Source organism: Culex quinquefasciatus, chromosome 2 (assembly GCF_015732765.1).
Source record: "Culex quinquefasciatus strain JHB chromosome 2, VPISU_Cqui_1.0_pri_paternal, whole genome shotgun sequence".
NCBI classification, from domain to species: domain Eukaryota; kingdom Metazoa; phylum Arthropoda; class Insecta; order Diptera; family Culicidae; genus Culex; species Culex quinquefasciatus.
Window position 1 is genome coordinate 157,161,890 of NC_051862.1, and position 18,663 is coordinate 157,180,552.

The 18,663-nt window shown below is 34.6% G+C and overlaps 1 protein-coding gene across 3 annotated transcripts in view; it reads left to right on the top strand.

Annotated features, from left to right (window-relative positions):
- The window catches only part of LOC6037372 (voltage-dependent calcium channel subunit alpha-2/delta-3), a 124,774-nt gene that overhangs the window by 26,727 nt on the left and 79,384 nt on the right, over positions 1-18,663 (top strand). For all 3 annotated transcript variants that reach the window (XM_038253285.1, XM_038253286.1, XM_038253287.1), the window contains exon 2: positions 415-496. In XM_038253285.1, coding sequence (XP_038109213.1) covers positions 415-496 — 82 coding nt within the window. The remainder of the gene's footprint in view (positions 1-414; positions 497-18,663) is intronic.

Here is an 18,663-nt window from a genome sequence, read left to right on the forward strand (position 1 = left end):
GAGATTCATGTGTTCGCCATTTGGAAGATATATTGGAAATTCTTGTTTGGTAAAATGTTTTTCTCCTTGGGAGGAGGCTGCAATCGGGAGAGATGTTGTAGCAAGTACACTCTCTGTTATCGAGTGCCACGTGGGGTATAGTTTCGCGATTTTTACCGATTCGATCGCAGTAAATTCATCTTCTGACGGTAGGCTACATGGTAAGAAATTAGTTTCGTTCACGCTTTCAGGTTGTAAAAAAGGGTTAATTCATAACAAGATTAAAACTTACAAGGATTTTGTTTTTAAATTAATTTTAAAATAATCATGTTAAAGTATCAATGCATTAAATAAACAAGCTAGTTCATTGAGTTGTAAAACCATAAAATCAAAATAAAAAAACCACTAACATTTGATTTCTTTCTATATTTACAGAGTTCGAAATTGGGCAATTCGTTTTGGTGTCGATTTATGGGAGTTTGGTCGTCAGTTTACCAAAGTGAATGACATAAGAAATGTAAGTATAAGCAAAAAAAAAAAATTAATTCAACTTATTAAAAATCTAGAACAAACTTTTCAGAAAAAAATAGTTACGCTACTTTCAAATGTGTCTTATAAGAAATTTTCTCAGCTTTCCAATGCCTCTAAGAGCGAAATGTTTCATCGGGAAATTTTTGAGATATCTGTATTTTAAGTTTTTTGTTTTAAAATCCTTTAATATTTATTGAAAACTTTATACTAACAGTTCAGAAAACTTATCAAATGATGTGTTTCATGTGTCATTTGCTCATCAAAATGTGCAAAATAAGACAAAAAACAACTTTGTAGAAGATTGCAAACCGCTAAACATTTTGAAAATTTTGTTTTAAATGAGTTTTTGAAGATATGGGATTTATCCAGAAATTAAAATCATAAAACCGTATTAAAGTATGATTTTTACAAGAACAAATAGATTATTACATAATTGTTGTGTACAAATATCACGTGTCTGCTCTGATTTAGCTTGTTCAACTGAAATTTTGGCAGGTTTGTGATTGTTAATGGAATTATTGGATTTTAATGAATTTATTTGATGTTTTCTTAAGCAAACAGTAACCAGGAACATAAATACAAACATGATTTAATTTAATCGAAAATTTACTACATATTACAGTTCAAAAGTCTTTTTTTATAAGTATAAAATACAATTGAAATTTTATAAAATGTTTACTGTTGAAAATGCACTTAGAAGTAGCAACAACACTCGACACTTGCAACTCAGAATGCTGAAAACACCGTCACAAACTTTTTTTTTGTTTGAACAAAAATTAAATATGGATAATTCTCTACCAACTCACACGAAATCGGGAAAAGTTGCCCCGACCCCTCTTCGATTTGCGTGAAACTTTGTCCTAAGGGGTAACTGATCACGAATCCGAGGTCCGTTTTTTGATATCTCGTGACGGAGGAGCGGTACGACTCCTTTCATTTTTGAACATGCGAAAAAAGAGGTACATAAAAGTTTCTTTGACACCAAATTTCTATCTCATCACCGTTTCAGGCTGCAAATTATTGAAAAATGCCTCTTTTTCGCATGTTCAAAAATGAAAGGGGCCGTACCGCCCCTTCGTCACGAGATATCAAAAAAACGGACCTCGGATTTGTGATCAGGGACAAAAGTTAACCCTTAGGACAAAGTTTCACGCAAATCGAGGAGGGGTCGGGCAACTGCTGTGTGAGTTGGCGGAGAATTACCCATATTATTTTGACAAAAAAAATCAAGCTGAAACTTCCTTTCCAAACTATTTAAAATACAATAAAGGTATATATAAAAAAAAAATAAAAAAATAGAGATAGACTTCTAAAAAAATGCTAATTCCTTGATCATTTCATACAAAAAAAAAAAAACTAAAACAATCATTTTATACTCATGCAAAGTAATTCTCCTAAAGCTTACAACAGTAGCTTGCAATTCAAGTTCAAGGATTAAACATATTTTGTATCCATGAAACTGGTTATTATTTGGTTAAGGAAATATGATAATTATTCATAAAAATCTAATAATACCCTATCAATCTCAAACCTGCAAAAATGTCGGTTGTGTCAGCTAATTCCAAGCTGAATCAGAGAAGACCGGTGTTATTTGTACACAACAATTATGTAATAATCTATTTGTTCTTGTAAAAATCATACTTTAATACGGTTTTATGATTTGAATTTCTAAATAGATCCCATATCTTCAAAAATTCAGATAAAACTTTAGTTAAAAGATGTTTTGCGGATGGCAACCTTCTACAAAGTTGTTTCTTGTCTCATTTTGCAGATTCTGATGAGTAAATGACACATGAAATGCATCATTTGAAAAGTTTCCTGTTATTTAAAAGTTTTCAATATATGATTAAAGATTTTAAAACAAAAAACTTAAAATATAGATATCTAAGAATTTTCTCGATGAAACATTTCGCTCTTAGAAGCATTGGAAAGCTGAGAAAATTTCCTATAAGGCACATTTGAAAGTAGCGATGACTATTTTTCTCCTTAAGGTTGCACAGAAAACACTTGGAAACACGCCGTGAAATGGCTTTCAAATCTGCTTGCTCTCTGGGAAACTGGGCAGAACATCCCTAGTAACATTTTTAAACTTACAGGTTTTATCATGGTTCTGGAAACCCTCATACGGCCTAAATAGGCTTTTATGGCCTACTTAAAACCTAAAATGTTACTAGGGATGCCAGGTGTTGAAATGACGTATGGGACCATCCATAAACCACGTGGACACTTTTTTGGGAATCTGTAACCCCCCCCCTTCGTGGACAATTGTCCATACAAAAAAATCATTTTTTGTATGGATCGTGGACAATTAGGGGGGGGGGGGCCCTAAAGTGTCCACGTGGTCCCTATTCAAATAGTGATGTTTTTTTCAACAAGGTTTTCAACTACCCCGTTAAAGGCCTGGCTTAATTTTTATCGAGCTGTTTGTGGTCTAGTAGACAGGGTTTGCCTCATTAAGTTGCTAGTAGAAAATGATAAATGTCATATTTTTCGTTAAGGGCAGTTCATAAACCACTTTGCTACTTTTTGGAACTTTCAACCCGCTCTCCTCCTTCTAGTAAACAAAGGTTTTTTAAAATATATATATCCAGAGTTTTTTTTTAAAGGTCCTATAAGCTATTGTGTTTCAAGACCTATTCAAAAAAACCAAAGACAATCGTCAACCACTCCCGCTAAAGTGTTAACGTGGTTTATGAATGGGCCCCCATCGAAAAGTGATCCCCGGGAGATGAGATATATGATATATGATTATTGAATAAATTTTTTTTAGATTTTGTAAATCGGTGATTTGTGGGTTATACAAAAAAAAAATCGCTTGAGCATTTATAAAAGAGGCATTTCGAAAAAAATATTTTTTGAATCTAAAATCTCTAAAACAGTGAAAATGCATGGAAAATTTCGAATCGTTTGATACCAAAATTGCAAATCATATAAATTTTAGTATTTTCATAAAATTACGCTATTTTGTGAAAAAAATTTAGTATTTCATAAAAAAACTCTAAAACAGTTAAAATGCATGCATAATTTCGGATCATTTGATACCCATGTTGCAAATTATGCAAATTTGAGTATTTTCGAAAAATATGGTATGTTGAGAAAAAAATAGTGTTTTACCAAAAAGAAAACTCTTCAAAAGTGAAAAAGCATACCAAATTTTGATTCGTTTGATAACCGTTTATTTTTCATAAAAATACGGTATTTTGTAAATTTATTAGGTATTTCAATCAAAAAACTTCAAAACAGCGAAAATGCATGAACAATTTTGAATCGTTTGACACCCATATTGTAAACCATAACAATTTGAGTTTTTTTAATTAAAATGCGGTATTTTGTGAAAATTTATGTTTTAATAAAAAATCTCTAAAACAGCATAACAAATTTCGATACGCTTGATATTTTAAAAATATTATGAAAACATCATTTAGTAAAAATTTCTGTATTTAACATTAACATTTTAGATGCTGTGAAAAAATTGTGAAATTTATTGCCGCTGAATTTACCCTTGAATTTGTTCAAAACAACGCCACGTTTTCTAAATTACTTTACAAAAAATTTTGGTATTTTCAAAATTTACAAATTACTGACGAAACATTTATTTTTTGCAAAAAAATGCCGTAGCGTACATTGGAATTTACTAAAAAATCAAAATATTTTTAAACGATCTCAAACATGCTAACTATGACTATCAATGTAGAAAATAGTAGTTTATGCAACAAGTTGCAAAAAGAGGATTTTTTCAGCACGAGTCGTACATTTATCCAACGAGGTTCACCGAGTTGGATAAATATGAAGAGTGCTGAAAAAATCAAGTTTTGCAAAGAGTTCCATACAACATTTTTTGCAATTCCAAAAAACACACACTGAGTGAAATTTTAAGTCAAATTTTCATGTATTTTGTCAATAAATCGTTTAGATCAAAAAAAAATCTGAAAAGTGTTACTTTTCGAAACAAGTGCTGAAAAGTTCAACTTTTCAGCATTTATTTTGAAAAGTGTTGCTATTCGATTCTGTTAGTTTTGGTACAGAAAAGTAGGCTATTTCGTCGTTCAAGAATGACAGGAAAAGTGAGTAGTTTCACGACGGAATTGCAAAAATGCATTTTAGATAGTTTAAAGTTGATTAAACTTCTTTGCTGATTAAAATTTTAAAGTTTTTTTTAAAAATATTGTTTTTGCCCCCTAATATTTTTTTCGGACCAATTTTGAAGGGATGGGGCGATGTTGTTGACATAAAATTTGAAAAATATTTGTAATGGCCTTATTGGAAAGGAGTACGCTACATTTTTTTTATTTTTCTCTTGTGACTTTCCAATGTTTTGAAGGAAAAAAAATCTGGGGTCAACTTTGTTCATGTTTTTGACTAATTTTATCTTTTTTTTGTCAAAATGAAGATGCAGTATTTTTTTGTGAGCTGAACTATGTTTTAAGGCAATTTGTTTCATTTTAATAGTTGATATTTTCTTTTTATGTAAATAATCTAAAACAAGCAAATAATGAAAAAGTTACTAGAAAAATATAACAAACACCAAATTGGCAAACGAAAACGATTGGAGATAATAGAAAAGGTCTAATATTATCAATGAAAATTAAATACTAAACTAAATCAATTACTTTTCATAAAAAAAATCATGCTTCCCCTCCGATGGGGAATGAATAATATTTTTTTTGGACAGCGTTATCATAAAAAAAAAATCTGTGTTGAAAAAGTCCTTTGTACTATGTGTTTTCTATGTTGATAGCAACTTTTGGAAAAGTAAGCTAGAATTTCGTCTGCTGAGAACGTTTCCGAATAAGTCATCACAAACCAAAAACAACCCGAGATGGACCATGTTAAATCAAGAAGCTATTCCTGTAAATCCCGCCAACTGGAACCGAAACGGAACCTGACCCTTGCCGTAAGAATGCCGAAGCGACCGAGGCCTCGCCGTGGAAGGCCAATCTAATTTACCTATTTGAGCACGGTATTATCCTTGAAATGTTTCGGTGTCCTTGTCTCGGGACTCGGCTGCTCCCTCCAAAAGCAAGAGGAGGAGGTGGAAGATGAAGAAGGTACACTGTTATTTAAACAGGACATCCCGTTTTCAAGGGGTTTTACGAAACTCAAAACTCGAAGCTCCACTCTCTCTCACTCTGCATGTCAGCTGTTTCATCCTTTTCAAAATGGTTGGAGTGCGGTTTGCGCTCCAGGATTGAGGAACGTTTTGGTTAAACTTACCTTATACCTATATAACACACAATGCCCGCCTTCACCTGGGTATATTTTCGTTGGGACTTGCTCTCTCAACCACGCCCTCACGTTCCTATCGACACTTGAGTGAGTACCTATATTTTATATAAAACGTTGGTGCCGATGGAAAGATGGAAAAGATGGAAAGGGGGCAAAGTTTTCCACAACCGAGTGAGAGCCCAGAGATGGTAGATCTGGTCAGGGATGAGACCGGTTTTGTTAATTGGTCTGGTTTATGAACTGCCGGAAGGGAACTCAAATTTGAATATGCGGAAAGATTCGAGGAAAACCACAATAAATTGTTACAATATTTTTATAGAAATGTTTATAATAACTACAAACGGACCATTCTTGTATTTACCTGCTAAATTTGAACACTTCGTATTTGTATCATAAATAAAGGACACAATAAAACATTAAAACAGAACTTAACGAAAATTTAACTTCGGATAATCGAAACTTCGGATATTCGAGTCTGAACTAAATCTTCACAAAAAATGAACTTAGGACAATGGACAATTCCTATGATCACAATCGAAAAATTTGACCTTAAGACAAAAAAAAACAGTTTTATAAAAAAAATGTATTTTATCTGAGAGACATACTGTCCTGTTTTTTTCGTCAGGCTTTTTCTTAGGCACAAAATTTTTGAAAAAAAATCGTGAGGTCATCTTAAAATTTGATCTTTAAACTTAAAAATCAAAAAAATCTTGAAATTTTCCTGTTTTTATCTCGTTCAGTTTCTTGCAGAGGTTCTATGGTAACTTTAACGATTATTTCATTTTCTTCAGAACCAAACTATGCATTTTATTCATCTAAACTACTGCCTTCAAAATAATTTACAGCAAAGTTTGATTGTTTTCACAATCGGGCGGTCGCAGGATTGGGTCCGTAAGTTTGATAATTTTTGAATAACAAGGCAGCAACTTATTTTAACGAGTTTAAAAGAGCACAATTTTGCCAGCAGAGCATTTCTTTCCGGATTCGAGAAATGGATTATATTTTTTTATTCTACTCAAACCTTGTGGGGGCCTTCCTATTATCAAACAAGCCATTCTGTGTCATTGGTTCATCCATACAAGTCTTCAAACAATTTTGGCAGTTGTCCATACAAAAATGATAAGTAACAATTCGAAAATCCGTATTATTGAAGGAATTTTGTGATCGATTTGGTGTCTTGAGCAAAGTTGTATGTATTGATGGGGACTATTTAGAGAAAATGGTCAAACAAAAAACTTATCATTCCATTTTTCACAAAAATGTTTTTCTTAAAATCAGTATTTTCAATTTTCATAAATTTGCGGTATGTTTTAGGGGACGTAATTTTGGAGTCATAGAGAATGATGGACAACATTTTTGGCGCCAATTTGGCGGCCTTTGCAAGTATTTTTCAAAGCTTATGTCAACTTCATCACCACCTCCTTCAAATTGCCCCATCCAGGTAATATTTTTCAAAGGACTCGGCAAAAAATTTACAAATGCATTATTTTTTTTTGATTTTCATATTAACACATTTGTTAAGAAAATTCGGTCCTTCAGAAAAAAAAAACATTTATTCATTTTCAGATTCTAGGTAATTTTATCGATTTTTAATATTTGAAAGGCAGTATCTCAGCCACGAATTGTCCGATCTTCAAAGTTCAAAACAAATATTTTTTGAAGATTTTCTCAACTTTCCGAAAAAAAGATTTTGGAATGATGGTGTTAGCAACGCCAATGTAGATTTAATTTGCCCAATTTTTAGCTCAGAAGATATAGTTTCCAACCGATATGATTTTTTAACAGTGTCAAAGTAAATCATAAATCCAACAGTGTCAGTTAATCCTTCCATTGTTTCAAGCACATAACACAACTATACCCGCACACACGCCACACATTGAAGAAGAAAAGAAACAATAGCATGTAAATAACCGCAGACCAACTCACCATTCGTGCCCTTTCCCTTTCACACATATTTCATTCATGTATCTCACAGCACACAATAGGCTCAAGAACGCGCAGCGCGCGTCTGAACAGGCAGCTTGCGCAAACAGACCAATAGGAGAGCAGGGAGTAGGGATGAACGAAGTAAATGAATGGAAAGAAGAAGTGGCGTGTACATGGTTTAGGGAAAAAGGATTGTGCACCCGAGAGGAGATTAAATAATAAGAATGTTTTTGTTGCAAAAATTCAAAGAAGATTCGGGAAGAAATGCCGAAGTTTTAGGTTAAAAACCCAATGAATTTGTTAGTCCGTAAGTCAGTTTAAGCTTGTAAATATAAAAGTTAACATCGTGAAACAAGCTGTTTTCTTGCATCCTAGCCAAAGGTGTCCACTGGAGGAAAAAGTCGTGAATACAGTCCACTCGCCGATTGTCGGCTTGAAGCTGTGTTGTGCCACGGAATTCCCTGCAACACAGTGGAAAGGTTGGACAATCAAAAAGCCCTCTGGAGCCGGGCCTAGCGCTCCTTCAGATGGACACAATTTTAAAAAATATAAAAAATAATCCTATTCAAAACATAAATAAGGCAAAAAAAAAATATTTCCAGAAAATGATGCATTCTATCAAAAAATGTCGAAGTACTTTTCGGTTGAAATATTTTTTCTATGTTATAACTGAATTATTTTTGAGTAATATTTCTATAACTAACAAAAAATACATTCTTTCAAAAATTCATAACTCAGCGGCAAAATGTTTGTCGTCACTTGCCCAAAATAAAAAAAAAGTTGCTGTGGTAATGCTACAGGCATAACCATCATGACGAAGATCTTCGGACACAATAGTAAATTATTTTTTTTATAGTTATTAATATTTGCGTTTCTTGGCCACAAAATCAATCACGAAAGAATTATTTCTTAAGATCTTTTTATTTCTGCTCAAAGATAGTCTCATGTTATTTTCGACGTTGGATAACGGGGACTTCGGGCTAAAGCTATATTGCCCCAACTCTTATGGTTCTGCAAATGTCCCTTTATCGGAACATCCCCGGGGCCTCCGGCCCCAACAGGTGGTGGCCACTACTGCCAAAATGTTAAATGTTATGTCCAGTATCAAAATCCCTAAAGTTTGATACCCATATTGCCCCAACTTTTATGGTTCCGCAAATGTCCCCCTATCGGAACACCCTCGGGGACTCCGGCCACTCCAGGTGATTGCCAGGTCCAATGCTCAACTCCCACTGATGCCGGCTGGCATATCTTGGCGTGTCCATGCCTCCAGGCCATCTGCTCCCGGGCTTCCAAGCCGTCTGCTCCTGATGTGTTCTCGTCGACGTCCAGCAACAGAATGAATTTTCGGGACTGACCGAGCCGCTTTTTGTTGATTTAGGTCGGGGACGTATGCCCCGCCTTTTTGCACCCATTCTCCTATACCTCCTTATTTGCTTGTTGCCCGTCGATGATCCGAAAATTGTGAGGTAGAAAGGGGGTGATTTTAGATACATCAATCTCACGTCTCTCGATTGACTGATTGGGAAACGTTTGTTCAACCAACCAGCGTGTACCTAAGAGGGGAAATTTGCCGAGAGGGGAAGGTGAAACCAAAGCGTTTCATTTCGCTTCGAGAAATTTTGGATTGCTACCCTGTATAGAGCCCTGAGACAAAGTTCTTCGTCAAAAATCAGCTTTTGGGAAGTTATTTTGTTGTGAAAAAGATTATTTAAAAATCGTAAACATAACACTTTCAAGAACTTTAAAAAAACGAGTCCTTATCAATACCTTCAACGTTTCCAAAGACATCAAATCCATCAGAAAATTTCTTCAGTTTTTTTAAATAACGTACCAAAATACACAAAAGTTATGAAATTGGTAGATTTTCTAGAGTGTTCGACAAAGTGCAAAGCATATTGTGATACTTTTTGCTTGAAATCTGAAATATAGTTTTTTTCCTGTCTCAACCTCGACCAGGGCCGAGATACAAAAAAATCAAAGAAAATTTGTAGTAGCCTTAAGAGTTTATGAAAAAACTGTTATTTTTCCAACATATCGGAACCAGAGTGGGCCAAATTGGTTTACCCCTAGGAAATTAAAAGTTCTTTTGACACTAGGTTAATTTCCATTTTTTCAGACCCAATTTTGGTAAGAAGCGATTGATGCTGCATCCACATTAGTGGATTTAGTAAGTTATTATATTGTTATGTTTTTGAGTATTCAACCCCCTCCTTCGGTTCTATCATTCTTCTGTCAAATTGCGTATTGTTTTTTTTTATATAAATCTATTTCAAAGTGTAATTACATGTACTCACTTTTCACTCATATTTTAATAAAAATACTTAACGCAACCTTCTCCACCGCAAAAATATTATCATGATGTAGTCATCATCCCTATCAAAGGTGGTAAATTGCCTAGCCCAGTTTACCACACAGAAGAGGAGCCTCACTCAGTGTAGTAGATACCTGGGTCTACAGATATGATGGGAAAGGCTGTTCACGGTGAAGGAATCGATTTTATGTCCTTCCGACTCCTGACCACAGAACTGGATACAGGAGAAGGCGGAGGTAGTGTGCTCTGTCATCGCGGGAAAAACTTTTTATACCTGGCAGGCCCGTTTTCGGCCTCGAATATACTCCTTGACTTGCAGTCTTCCTTGCGAGGTTCTCTAAAATTGTTAGTATATTATACCAACACCATATTCTGGGCACACTTACACACACATACACGCCTTTCCAGCAAGGAGTTTTTTCCCTTCCGATAAGGCCCACAGTTAAGGAGTTCGAGATTGGGGTTGGGAAAACACGCGCCCGTTTTTTTTTTTGCAATATGAGCGTGTAATCGTTAGACAAATGACGGTTTAATTCTGTGCCATTTTTTCTACACACCAACCGCCCACCACCCACACAAACCGTCCAAAAGGATGCTGATGGCAAGGAGCGGAAGGATTCGCTAGGTAAAAGTTGGGTGGAAATTGATCGCTTCCTCCTCCCTGCTTAGTGGTGGAAGCTTCTGCTGCTGCTAGTGGGTAGATTAAGAATGAATGGGAAAAGGTTAAGTCAATCCCGGCAGCGACGACGACGGGAGCAGATTGCTGAAAGGAGTAGAGTGCTTTTTCCGAGGATTACATTTTTCGCAGGGTTGTGGGTTCTAACGACCGTGTACGTCTAAAATTAATATTTTCTCGACCATTTCGAATTACAGCGGCGATGTGGGGCGAAGGTAAATCGAAAGGTAAAAGACCGTACCGTAGAAGTGAAAAATTATCTGGAATAGTTTGAAATGAAACCCAGTAATGGCATTCAAACAACTTTTGAAGGATTTCTTTTGAGAGACAAAATTGAGAGTTTTTGTTTTACATTTCTCCTAAACTTTTAACTGAATTTAATAAATTTAGTGAAATCTTCTAGCACATGCTAGATCAAGTTATGCAATGTTGAAATATTAAAATTACTACGATTGTACACCCAAAATTCAGAGTCGAGAGAATTGTTCCCTCAAAATTTATTAAGGGCACAAACCAAAATCGAAAAAATAATGCTACCAACTCACACCATCATAACAAATGTGTTCATTCGTTACTAAAAGCAATAAATCTCCAACAAGTGTCATACATCGACATCTGGTCAACAAGCTGTGTTGGACGAGATAGTTATGTCATTGAGTTAGTCTGTCAAAGGTCTCTGGTTCGGTTCCCGTATTTTTTTTTTTGTTTTGACGGATGAACCTTGTTTTTTTTTGCAAATGAACCTCGTGGGAATAATTCTCTCACTCATCTCGAGCTTAGTTCTCTGTGTCCGTAAATGGTAACACTATTCTCTCGGACTAACGCTGTCCAATGTTGTCTTATTTAACTTCTTCTGGCCATTATTTTTAGATTTTACGTTTGTTTTTAGTATGTTTACATGCATTTCATATTACGTCCTTTTAAAGTGTTAGTCTTGATTTAAAACTTTGGAAAATATTGTTTTCGAAAAAATCGGAAAACTTCGCGAATTTTTCACATTTTAAAATTTAAAATCGAACCATTAGATGCTGAGATATCGACATTGGAAAATTAAGACTTAAAAATCATCTATTTTCCTGTTTTTAAATTTTTGCATGGCAATATCTCAGCAACTAAGGGTCGTATCAACAATGTTCAAATAAGCAAACTATAGTATAGAGAATTTCCTCAGCTTTGAATAACTGCGACTATTTTCAAAAAAGTTACCTAAAAATGGCTTTAACTTGAAAACGGTGCACTTATCAAAAAATCACTTAAGTTCTTTTTGATTTCAAATTCAATTTTATATAGAAAAACGATGTTGAAAATTTTTTAACGACTAATATTTAGATTTTTTGAAAAAATCAGTATTGATTCAAATATTCATAACTCGGTCAAAGATTTTTTTTTGAATTAAATGTACTTTATTGAATCATTCTTATAATAATTACATTTGGTTTACATAATAAGTGGTCAGCTGTGGCTCTTCAGCTTTAGTTTGCTCTTCGTGATTTAAACACTGTTCATTTTCATAACTTTGAAAGTATATGATTTACCATTTTTGTAACACTAGGTACAATGAGGAAAAAAATGTTAAGAAAACATAACCTAACCTAAAACTAACCTAAACTTACAATAAACTAAACCAATCCTTGAATCAAGGGGTATTCAGAAATAGCACATTTTTCCCTGAATTTCAAACATTTTTCTTGAATCTTCTGATCCAACATTTTTACTTCTGCTAATTCATGAACCTCACTTGATCTTGTCCAGCCAGGAACATTCAAAACCATTTTGAGTACCTTGTTTTGGACACGCTGGAGCTTCAATTTATGAGTTCTAGCGCAACACTCCCAAACAGGCATACTCAATAACGGGGTAAATTATTTGTTTGTAAACTGCTAGCTTATTTTTCAAAGATAGCTTTGATTTTCTGTTAATTAAAGGATACAAACACCTGATGAGAATGCTGCACTTGTTCAATATTTTGTCTACATGCTGCCGAAACAATAGTTTCGATTCAAGTATGAGACCTAAATAGACAACTTCCTTTGACCAGGGTATCGAAACATCATTCATTTTAATCAAAACATCATCCTTTGGGGCAAATCTGGCCGATTTGGAAAGAGGAAAAATGATGGTTTGAGTTTTGGCTGCATTTATGCGAATTTTCCAGTCGCCAAAATATTCGGAAAGAACGTCAAGACCCTTCTGAAGATGGCCAACTAAATATCTGGTTATTTTACCCTTATAAATAACGGCAGTGGCATCAGCAAAAAGTGACAACACACCATTACCAGGAAGAGTAGGCAAATCAGATGTAAAAATATTGTACAGAAGTGGGCCAAGAATACTTCCTTGGGGAACCCCAGCATCAATGTTGAATAATCCAGAAGCAATCCCATTCAGAAAAACTTTGAACGATCTCTCCGAAAGATAGTGCTGGATAATTTTGATGAGATACATTGGAAAACCGTACAAATACAGTTTATGTATCAAACCATCAGGCCAAACATTGTCAAAAGCCTTCTCAACATCCAACAAAGCCAAAGCAGTTGATTTAAGCTTGTTCTGCTTGATGATTTTAGTTACTCTCGTAAGCTGATGAACAGTGTTATGACCCTTTCGGAAGCCAAACTGCTCGTTCAAAATTATATTATTATCGTTGGTAAAATCCAAAAGTCTTGAATAGATGACCTTCTCAAAGAGTTTGGACAGACTACTCAAAAGACTAATGGGACGATAACTTGTTGGCGATGTTGGATCTTTTTGAGGCTTCAAAATTGGTATGACTTTGCCCAGCTTCCAATTGGTAGGGAAGTAACCAAGTTGCAAACAATTATTGAAAATATTGGCTAGATGTTGAAAGAACTGATCACTCTGTTTTTTCATCACTAGATTAAAAATGATATCAAAGCCAGGAGCTTTCATATTTTTCATTTGTTTTACTGCAACTTTGACTTCCTCACCAGAAACATTGGAATCTGCAGGAAATTCAAAGGTGGAGTCATTGATTGTTGAAATACTATTGGCAACTGATGTTTCTTTACGGCTGGTCATGGAAGCGCCAAGATTATGAGAACTAACAAAATGAAGCCACTCGGTCAAAGATTTTTTGCACATTCTGGAAATTTCTAAAAAGTTGGCATTTGATGTCCTCTGCAAAATGCAAAGATAAACAAAATAGAACAAATGAGATTTTTTCAGTGCTACCCATTTGGCCCTCGTTTTTTGATCATATTGTGACATGTTCGTCCATTATCAATTAAAACATTTTAAAACATTTGTTTTGGTCATTATCAAGGGTTGGGATAGATTGTTAAATTTCGATGCAATTTTTATGGAAATGACTAAAAGAGCATGAAATTTCTCAAATTTTCATTTTTTTGCATATCTATTATAATTTTAGTTGATTTTAGCGTGACGTACTTTATGGATGGAGCTCTTGTCTTCTAGATTTTGTGTTCCAATTTGCTTCAAAGTCCCAAAATTTCAGCTTGATCATTCTCTCTTGCTTCTTTAGGTGCTGATTTATGTCCTTAATACATTGAATAGCAACTTCTAAGAATGCTCAACAGTAGAATCAAACCTCAGCTTTCCTAGCAGGCATCAAATCCAGAACCAATCGCTTGCGTGCTACCTGTTTTGTTTGGAAAGCTGTTCTGCAAATTGCCTAAATGGTAGATGAAGGTGAGGTGAGAAAACATATTCGCCTCCTCCTCAAACCGAGTGCGAGAAGCAACTTGTTTCCCAACCCTCCCGCTTATCCAGAAACCCTCTGAGGAGGAGAGGTTCACTTGGCGAATGGGATGGTTGGTTAGTAGAAGAAGCATTTTCGGCAAGCAAATCACGTATCGTTGGGACAATCGTTGTCGTTTTTCCCGATGGCTGGTAAGCTCCCGGAAAATGGGATTTCCCTCGGCACGCAAAAGCCCGGCGCTGAAGCCTTGCCTTGTCGAGAGTCGTTGAGTGAATTTTGCCGGCTCTCTTGGGTTGGCTTCCAGCAGGACACCAACAACGTCGGGCGAAATCGACTTTGGCCACGACTTCGACGACGTCGGTATCATTAATCTGGGGGCTTGGTGGATAAAATATTCAATAAATATTCGTTTGTTAAGTGCCGTATCCGGAATATTTTATGCACTTGTAACCTGTTAAGCTGTAATTGAGATTACCGGTGAGCTTCCCAATTTCACCTACCCAGGTTGCGTTATTTTTGGCAGGGCCGGGTCCGGTTACGTGCGAAACTGTTGTGGGATTTCATTTCAATTAGTCCCGATGGGCCGTCGCACGTGTGCGGTTTCTTTGGCCAGGTCCGGTTGTCGTTCTCTGGACACGTGCGTGACGGGAGGAAATGAACACCATCGCCGCCGCCGCCGCCTCTGCCGGCTTTTGGATTTGCTTTGGCACTTTGTTCATTACTGAACGAGGTTTTTGGATTTCTGTTCTGTTTTTATGTTGGATTTATTGTGATTTAATGAGATAGAAGTCGGGTTTCGAGTTCGGGATTGATTAATAGGTGACTTTCTGGAAATCAACCAATTAAGGGAGTTGTTTTGAGGGGCAAATACGAACAGATATGAAAGTTGTTCTTGTGAAAACGCATGCAAACTTCAACGATCAATAGCGACTCTTAACCCTCAACCAATTAGGCTCAAAATTGGCAAAGTTACATATTTTTCCTAAGAGCAATTCTCTACGAAATCGGTCTTTATAAAATTAGAAGTTTTTGTATTTTTTTTAATCCTACTGAAACTTTTTGGGTACGTTACCGGTATGCCCAAAAAAGCCATTTTGCATCATTAGTTTGTCCATATACTTTTCCATACAAATTTGGCAGCTGCCCATACAAAAATGATTTATTAAAACTTTAAAATCTGTATCTTTTGAAGGAATTAGGCAAAGTTGTAGGTACTACAATGGAAAAAATGATACACGGTAAAAAAATGGCTAATTATTAATATCACTTTTTGTCCCTTAAACTTGATTTGCAAAAAACACTATTTTATTTTTTTTTATTTTCTGATATGAAATCAGTAATTTCCAGAACGGGCAATTGTCAATTTTGATTTTTTGGAAAAATCAGTATTGGTTTTAAAAATTCATAACTCGTTCAAAGATTTTTTGCACATTCTGGAATTTTCTGAAAAGTTGGCATTTGATGTCCCCTAATACATAAAAATAATGAAAATAATGTTTTTTCTGTATATTTTATTATAAATCACAATTTTTTTTTAACTTGTATCATTTTTTTCAGTGAAGTCCTTATCCATACCTACAACTTTGCCGAAGACACCAAATCGATCAAAAAATCCTCCAATAGCTGCCAAATTTGTAAGCAAAATTATATGGACAAACTAATGATGCCAAATCGACGTCGTCGTGCTATCTTGTCGCACTCGTCATTTCGACGTTCCGAGAAAAACGCGTTTTAATGTTTGACCTTGAATGAACAAAAACGAAAGCACGCAATGTAAACAATAACAAACACGTTTTGTTTGGCTGACCATTATGTGCATTGTCCCGAAGTTTGGTTGAAGTTGGTTGCTGGAGTCCCAAGTTAAAAATACAAATGTTTACGGTAATCTAACTTGTACGTGCGCCAAACGTGTTCTGACCTGAAATCCCTTTGCACAGTTGCATTTCAATATGCATTTCGAGATAATGATGTTTTTTGCTTCATATCACTGTCAAGTAACTCTGGGCCAAGTTTCAGAAGGTTTGCTGATGTATTATCTCGAAATGCATATTCTTTAAAGTGCTGAAATTGTATTGATTTTATGGATTTTTTTTTTTGAAAAAATCGGAAATAACATTTTAAAATGGCTGTATCTCGAGAACTACATCAGCAAACCTTCTGAAACTTGGCCCAGAGATACTTGACAGTCATATGAAGCAAAAAACATCATTATCTCGAAATGCATATTTTTTATAGTGCTGAAACTGTATTGAATTTATGGATTTTCTTTGAAAAAATCGGAAATAACATTTTAAAATGGCTGTATCTCGAGAAATACATCAGCAAACCTTCTGGAACTTGGCCCAGAGATACTTGACAGTCATATGAAGCAAAAAACATCATTATCTCGAAATGCATATTCTTTAAAATGCTGAAATTAAATTGATTTCATGGATTTTCTTTGAAAAAATCGGAAATAACATTTTAAAATGGCTGTATCTCGAGAACTACATCAGCAAACCTTCTGAAACTTGGCCCAGAGATACTTGAGAGTCATATGAAGCAAAAAACAACTTTATTTCGAAATGCATATTCTTTAAAGTGCTGAAATTGTATTGATTGTTTTGGTTTTCTTATTAAAAATCGGATGTAACATCTTAAAAGGGCTGTATCTCGAAAACTACATCAGCGAATGTTTTTATTTTTTGCACAGAAATGCGCTATGGTGTAAGGAATCGATAGACCCCAAAATATCGGAGTGCATATTTTTTTTTCATAATAACGGTATTTTGAGCACCGTGCTCAGGATTGAAATCGAATTTTGGGGATCTGTGAAGGTCAAAAGATGAGGCATTGTGAGCTGCACAAAATGGCGTTCTTAACTCAATTTGGCTCAAAATGCATGTACGACAACTTAGCACGACGGTGGCGAAATGGTTTGTTTGGGCATACCGAGGGTACCAAAAAAGTTTCAGCCAGATTAACTAATGCAAAAAAAATATCGAATGACTGAAATCGCAGCATTCTTTTATGAAGAAGGCTATCTCTATCTTGTAGGTGGATTAATTGTGGTTTTGATTGCTTTTTTTTAATAAGTTTTTAAGTTGTAACAAATTGATATAAACATAGTCAAGGGAATTATATAAATACATCTTTTTTTCACCGAAAGTGAAATTCTCCCAGAAATCACCAAAATCATAGGAATTTGAATTTTTGTATTTCTATTTTATTTTGGATCAAGTTTTAGGGTTGATTTGAAAATTTTGATAATATCTTTATTCAAAAAAATTGAATATTTTACCAAAGTTTCTTTTGTTTGACATCGTAAATCGAACGTTCAGTTGCTGAGTACCTAATCGTTTATAAAAAAAATTAAACGCTATTTTGGTTTATAGTGAAAACCTAATTTTACTTTCACAGTTCTCAGTAGCCATTGGTACAAAGTTCTGTTTGAAGTTGATTGAAAGGAAATTTTGAGTATTTTTTTTAAATGTTTTTAGTCTATTGGTTAAAAAAAGTCACTTCTTATTGGCTATTTCTTGAAAATTATATCGTAATTTCTGTTAAGTACTTTTCGATTACAAATTTCATTTTATGACTTAGTTTCCGTCCTTTTCAATCTTCTTCTAAGACACTAGTCACCTATCCACCTAACAGTTTCATTTCTTTCTTCAAATTTTGAGAGTTTAATTTCACCGAAAAATACCGATAAGTGCCCGTAATTCCAAAGTCGAATTAATGTGTAGACTTTTTTCACTGTTTTCATAAATAATATTTTTCGAGTAATGGCAGCACTGTTAAATATGTTTTGACCAGCTTTCCCGAGCAGACGGAAATAACTTCGGAATAACATTTTTTGATATTTGAAAATACTAGGCCAATAACATTTTATGTTATTAATAACAAAATTTTTTATTCGTCGTTATGAATTTTTTGTTATTGGAATGTTATTGTAATAACAGACGAATAACATTTTTAGTTATTCTTCGAACAAATCTTTGTTATTATTTTTTGTTATTTTAACAACTAATCCGATCATCCCAATAACAATTGGAGGTATTCTTCCATAACAAAACATGTTATTCCAAAGTTGTTTTGGCTTTCAACTAATATCAGACCAATAACAAGTTTTGTTATGATAACATAAACTGTTATTAAACTCTTATGCAAAAATTGACTTTGCAAGAATATTCCATAACACTTTTTGTTATTTCAACAACATTTGTTATTGAAATTGCACGAATCTTGTTATTACAGTCTGCCCGGGTTTGCTCAAAATATGTCAGGTTGCAGGTTGTTTTGTGTTTTTTCAGAGAAGTCCGAAAACACCAAATCGGTCAGAAAATCCGTTCT